This window comes from Galeopterus variegatus, unplaced genomic scaffold (assembly GCF_000696425.1).
Source record: "Galeopterus variegatus unplaced genomic scaffold, G_variegatus-3.0.2 Scaffold3499, whole genome shotgun sequence".
Lineage (NCBI taxonomy): Eukaryota > Metazoa > Chordata > Mammalia > Dermoptera > Cynocephalidae > Galeopterus > Galeopterus variegatus.
In genome coordinates, this window is record NW_007729610.1 from 220,216 (window position 1) to 226,718 (window position 6,503).

General features: G+C 57.4%; 1 protein-coding gene across 1 annotated transcript; it reads left to right on the forward strand.

Moving 5' to 3' along the window:
• Positions 1–1,130: 1,130 nt before the first annotated feature.
• On the forward strand, positions 1,131–3,137 carry OVOL2 (ovo-like zinc finger 2). The gene is made up of 3 exons (XM_008585223.1): positions 1,131–1,482; positions 2,151–2,356; positions 2,895–3,137. The coding sequence occupies exons 1-3, from the start codon at positions 1,383–1,385 to the stop codon at positions 3,135–3,137; spliced, it is 549 nt and encodes a 182-aa protein (XP_008583445.1). The 5' UTR covers positions 1,131–1,382.
• The last annotated feature ends 3,366 nt before the right edge of the window (positions 3,138–6,503 follow it).

Genomic DNA, 6,503 nt, shown 5'->3' on the forward strand with positions numbered 1-6,503 from the left:
GCAGCGGGTCAGGTTACAGACAGGTGAGGCCGGCGGCTGGGCGAGCCAGACGCGCCCCGCAGTCTCCGGCGGCTGGCACAGTCCGATGACCCGCCAGAGGGGGCGCCGGCCGCCACCGGGGAGGCTCGTCCTGGGCGCGCCCCCCAACCTGGGCACGGCTGCTCTTGGAAACTTAGTATCTCCCTTTACCAACATCCTTCCCTTCTCTCCCTCCCTCCACCAGCTATAAAGGTAGATAGGAAGAAACAAAAACCGTACACGTAAAGCTCCCCGGCCACTTTCCCAGTACGGGCGGCAAGAGGTAGCCCATCTTCACCGTACCGGCTTCCCGGGAAGGTGGTTTCCAGTCTCAGAGTCTGGGGATCGGGTGGTTGGCAGAGGCAGTAACGGAGTGGGCGACGATTGGAGACTTCAAAGCTGCGTTTGCATAACAGGCGCCTGGCTTTTGTTTCCATTGTGTGTTTATTTGCGGCGAGGGGGCTTTGGGGACGCAAGGTCTTGGGGTGGGAGCTGCTTCGGTGTAACCAGCCTTGTGGATCTTAGACTGTATAGAACAAATCAGTAAAATAACGCTTTGTACAGATGCTGAAGCTTTAGATTGATCATTACTGTGTTTACCTGGGGGGCTGTCGTAGATAACGGGGAGCTCAAGTCTTCCCTTCACCGGGTCACAGTTCTGAAGATTTCCCCGCCGCCTGCCCCTTCCGACCGCCGAGATTTCAGCGAGCCCCGGGAACAGTCCACAAGGGTCAGAGGAATCGAGCCGTTTTCTGGCTTGCTTGCCGGAGACACATCCACTCGGGGTGGGGGTGGAGGGGACCCCACTCGTGGGAGGGGTGCCCTGGGAAGAGGACCTGGGGTTTACCGCAAAGAGTTCGCCCTGAGGTGCATTGGATGGGAGAACGTGGCGGGGGGCTCATTAAAAAATGCTCTTCTCTTTTTAAAAAGGGGAGTGGGGAAGAATCAGACGTTAAATTCTTTTGCAAACATTCATGCCTAAGGAAGGGCTGGAACAGGCAGCCCCGGCCGCCGGAACCGGTCGGACAGGTAGCGAGCTTGTTGACACCGTTATGTTGCAGGGCGCATGCTCACTCCCAAGTTTCCTGGTGCCTTTTCTATTCTACCTTATGAAACTTTTTCCCCGGCGTGGTCTCACCCGTGATTTAAGGCATAGGTGTCCCCAAGCCGAGAGGCTGGGAGTCAGCGGACGTGCAGGAGGGAGGCCTGGGCCGCGCCACGGCGGGGGGTGGAGGGAGAGGCCCGGCGAGGCGGGAAGGTGGGCTCCGGCCGCCGGGAGTCGGGGACCGAGCCGTCGCCACCGCCTCCCCTAGCGGGGGGCAGCCAGGAGAAGGGGGTCGCCGTCGGGAGAGGGGGACCCCACCATGCCCAAAGTCTTCCTGGTGAAGAGGAGGAACCCAGGGGTCTCGGTCCGCAGCTGGGATGACCTCCCGGATGAGAAAAGGGCAGACGCCTACATCCCAGGTGAGCGCCGCGCGGGGGCTGGGCCTGGCTGGGCGCGGGGCTCCCGGGGTGGGGGCAGGGGTGGCCGGGTCCTCTCTGCTCATCGGCTTGAGCCGGACTCCTCACCTCAGTCTCCTCTTTCTTGGGGGACCGCAGGGGTCTTCCAGGCGGGGGAGGGCGGGGAGTGAGAGGCCGGGAAGCCCGGGACGCCCCGCACCCCCTTCCTCCTAGTGGGAGCCTCTCACCGCCCGGCGGCGGGACCGTTGGCTGCAGCGCGGGCAGAGGTGGCTCAGGAAAGGGGGTTGAAAGCCGGTAGGGACTACTCCCGATCCCACGTTCTCCTGGAGGTGCACAAAGGTCCGCAAACCCTTCTGGGGAGAGGTGGGGAGAGGCGAGACCCGCTTCCCGCGCCAGGAGCGGAAACTTGGCGCGCGGGATCGTCCGCCGCGCACGGCTCACACTTCCTCGTGGGCGCCGGGGCTGGGACCGGGGAGCGGCCCCCAGCAGCCCTAGCTACCTCGAGGGGCCAAGCCGGGGGCTTATTCTCCTACTCCCGCGACGTTGCCCACTTGGCGAAGTGCCCAGGTCCGGGGCGGGGCGGCGGCGGCACCGCCCGCAGGTCAAACTGCCGTGGGCGCCCGGGCCTGACGCCGCGTATTTGTGTTGGGGCGCGGCCCCTCCCTCCGCAGTAGGCCTGGGCCACCTGCTCCACGACCCCCCCGAGGACTGCCGCAGCGACGGCGGCAGCAGCAGCGGCGGCGGCAGCAGCAGCGCTGGGGAGCCCGGAGGAGCCGAGGGCAGCTCGTCCCCGCGCGCCCCCGAGCCCGGCGACGCCGAGGGCCCCGATGGACAGCTGGCAGCGAAGCAGCGCCCGGTTGCCAGGTCGAAAATCAAGGTAAGATGTCGACTCTGCCCCCGCCGCCACTTGCACCACGCCCTGGCGTCGGGCGCCCGGGGCCGGCGCCCCTCCCTGCCTCGCCCGCCCGCGCAGTAGCAGCCTGCGTCGCTGCGCCCCTGCTTCCAGCTCCCTGAGCCGGCTCAGTCCTCCCGGGCGGCCCCGCCAGACGCCGAGTGTGGCCTCTGGAACTGCCGAAAAGGCTCAGGCACAGCTACCTTCCTCCAACGGTCTACTACGTGCGCAAGGCCGTCGGGGTTCCCGGGATCAGAAAGGAGGGACCCGGACTCAGAAATTACACTCTCTGGGACGCAGTTCCTTGTGCCATGTGATTCTGAGAGGTTCACACCCTTCCTTGTGTTCTGGAGACAGTGGCGGCAGCTTGGCACACAGTGGGCCTCTCACAACAGCTATTCCCAGTACCAGTTATGTAGTGCCTGTTAGGAGGCCTGCACGCGGCCTCAGGCTTGTCATTTCTCTTAGATCTTCTTGAATTAAGTTGATGGATAAAAGTGTTCAACTGCAGAAATTTTTTTAGCGCCCCTACCCCAGTGGATTGGAGTCGGGGTGCGGCCCCTATTCCTCCTCTATTGTCGCGCTTCGGGGCGCCATCGAGTATTCTAGAATTGTAGGAAACACTACTTATCGGGACGCCCATCGGAGTTTTCCTGGTTTGAATTTCTATGATCGTCTGCTCAAAGGTATCTGCTACCCCTCAAGATTAAAGAACCCCTTTCCACCGACTCTCATCCAGCTGGAGCTAGCCGGTGGTGTTTTATGAATCACTCGACCCCCGTTTCTAGCCTGGTGGACATAGTGCGACCCTGTGCGCGCTCAAAGCCCTGGGTGTTGGCGATAATTGTAGGGCGCTCCGGGGCGCTCCCGCAGCCCAGCCGCCCAGGCCGGGATTGGTGGGTGTGGGGAGGAAGAACCCAAGCGCTTGCTGTGGATTGAGAAAGCCGCCTTTACTTTCCTGGGGGACGCCATCCCTTCCGTATGCACATTCCTGGCTCCCCGGGCTTGGCTCCGGGGTGGGCTGGGGCGCATTTGGTTATGAATTGAGTTTGAGATTTGAGTTGGAATCCGAAGGAGAGAACCCTTTAAAGGATGCTGTGGACTCCCTGGCGGGCACTCTACTTAACGTTAAGTGTGCTGCTGAGGTTCGATGTCAGATGGCCTGAGGCTTTCTGGGTCAGGTAGGGTTAAGTGGGAGGGAACCGTCTGCCTAAGGCTGGAAGCTCTGCTCTCTGGGAAATTCTACGAAGTGTCCCACTTGCATATTTATCACCAGACCGGAAGCACAATTGCAAAGTTGTTTTGGAAAGGTCTGTATCCAGTTTGCCCCTCTGTCCACCAATTGCCCAGATTCCCCTGGAGAATAGCAGAGGAAAAAGATTCAGTCCCTTAACCAACATTTTGGGAGATCTCAGTTTCTTGCTGCAGGCAGAAAGCGCCATTGGAACCCTAGATTAAGGGAATAAATAACCAATCTTATTTCCAAGATCAGTTGCCCGTGTGCTGGGGGTTGTGGGGGAGGGTGGCGGGTCAAGAGTGCAGTACAGTTTGCTCCTGAACCGCTAGCAAGGAGCCTTCTCTTCATAGTTTCTGGGGAAGTTTTTAGGTACTGAATTTCATTCAGGTTTCTTTTCTCCATCTCTGCCCCCCGAAAGGAGACATCTCGGTGTTAATATGCTCCAAGCCTCCAGAATTATCAGCGTTGATATTGGCAGTTTTCAAATGACTGGCCAAATTACTCATGATTTAGCACATTATGTAACTCTGAAGTTCTCTGCAAGGCATGCTGAACTCAGTGTTTCTCTACGAATTAGTTTGTTAACAGAAGAGGGAAGCCACTCAAGGGTGAGGCCCATACGCGATATATTCTTTTAATGACTTCGTTTTAATAACTTGAAGATGCTCACTGGGCAGTGGGCTGTTAGGATCAGAGGATGGGCAGGTTTGAGCCAGAGTCCTGCACAGCGAAGCAACACCCCATCTAAAATCATGGGGTGCCTGCTGTGTGCAAGGCAGCTGTGAAAAGTGCTCCCACCCTGATGTTCCTTCCAGAATCTGACAGTAGCAGTTAAGTATGTAAGCTCTGGCTTTGTCACTTCTTAGCTGTGTGGCCCTGAGCAAGTTGCTCATCCCAGTGGGCTTCAGTTTTCTTATCTGTAAAATGGGGATAACAATGATACCTCATAGAGTTGTGAGGATAAGTGCGTTAAGGGTGGAACTTGGTATGTGCTCAGTAGCTGTAGATTTCATTTGGGTTGGGGGGAGACACATTATTACAGGAAAATAAATGCCAAACCAGAAGCATAGGCAAAGATGTGATCAATTCTGAGCGGGGAAGTTTTCTTGATGTGGATTTGAAGGCTGGGGAGAAGAAGATGGAGAGGTTTTAGGGCGGTGTGAGCTGAGCCCACAGCCTGAGTAAGGAAAGGACTCAGAGCTCTGGTGGCAGAAGGATAGGAAACTGCCTGCTGGGGTCAGGGAGAGAGTTGCAGCTCCTAGCCTGGTAGTAGTTGGGATGGGGTGAGATGGTCAAGGGGCCAACCTAAGAAGTGGGGATGCTCCTTCGTGAGCAGAGAAGTTCTGGAAGTTTTTTTTTTTTTTTTTTTTTTTTTTTTTTGTCTTTTTGCCGTGTCCGGCAACGGATCGCAACCCTCAGTGTTGCTCCCGCGCCTCGCTCAGCCAGTGAGCGGGAACCGGTCTGTATATGGGATCCGAACCCTCGGACGGGAGCGCCGCCGCGCTTCCCAAGCGGCGCACCATCCAATGCGCCACCCGGCCCGCCCCGGGAGTTCTTTTTTTTTTAAAAAGATGACTGGCAAGGGGATCTTAACCCTTGACTTGGTGTCGCCCGCACCACGCTCAGCCAGTGAGCGGGAACCGGTCTGTATATGGGATCCGAACCCTCGGACGGGAGCGCCGCCGCGCTTCCCAAGCGGCGCACCATCCAATGCGCCACCCGGCCCGCCCCGGGAGTTCTTTTTTTTTTAAAAAGATGACTGGCAAGGGGATCTTAACCCTTGACTTGGTGTCGCCCGCACCACGCTCAGCCAGTGAGCGGGAACCGGTCTGTATATGGGATCCGAACCCTCGGACGGGAGCGCCGCCGCGCTTCCCAAGCGGCGCACCATCCAATGCGCCACCCGGCCCGCCCCGGGAGTTCTTTTTTTTTTAAAAAGATGACTGGCAAGGGGATCTTAACCCTTGACTTGGTGTCGCCCGCACCACGCTCAGCCAGTGAGCGGGAACCGGTCTGTATATGGGATCCGAACCCTCGGACGGGAGCGCCGCCGCGCTTCCCAAGCGGCGCACTATCCAGTGCGCCACCGGGCCGGCCCTGGAAGTTCTTTTATTTAAAAAAAGATGACTGGCAAGGGGATCTTAACCCTTGACTTGGTGTCGCCCGCACCACGCTCAGCCAGTGAGCGCACCGGCCATCCCTATATAGGGATCCAAACCCGTGGCCTTGGTGTTATCAGCACTGCACTCTCCCAAGTGAGCCACGGGTCAGCCTGCTCTGGAATTTTTTTTTTTTTTAAAGATGACCGGCAAGGGGATCTTAACCCTTGACTGACTTGGTGTTGTCAGCACCACGCTCTCCCAAGTGAGCGAACCGGCCATCCCTATATAGGGATCCGAACCCATGGCCTTGATGTTATCAGCACCACACTCTCCCGAGTGAGCCAAGGGCCAGCCCGCTTTGGAAGTTTTGAGAAGGAAAACATCAGTCGGGTCCATCTTATCAGCTGAGGTCATGTATGTGTTATCTCCTCTGAGCCTCAGTTCCCTGATCTGTAAAATGAGGGAATAATAGAATCCACCTCTTAGAAGTGTTGCATAGATTGAGATATAAAGGATGCAAAATGTTTAGCACTTTTGTGCATTTATAAATCTCCCAGCAAGAAGATAGCTGAGAGCGATATAGAGCAAGTTTTGTTAATGTCCAGTATTTTGTTGCTGGCAGGAGGGAAGTGGGATTCACCAACCTGACTGTGTTGATGAGTGGATCTGGAAAGGAGCCCTAGGAGCAGGGGAGGAAATGGGGCCTTTCCCAGCCTCTCTGCCTTTTGACTGAGTGCCTGGGGGCAGGTTGGGAAATTGTCTCTTTACTACTGAGGATTCTGTAATTTACTGA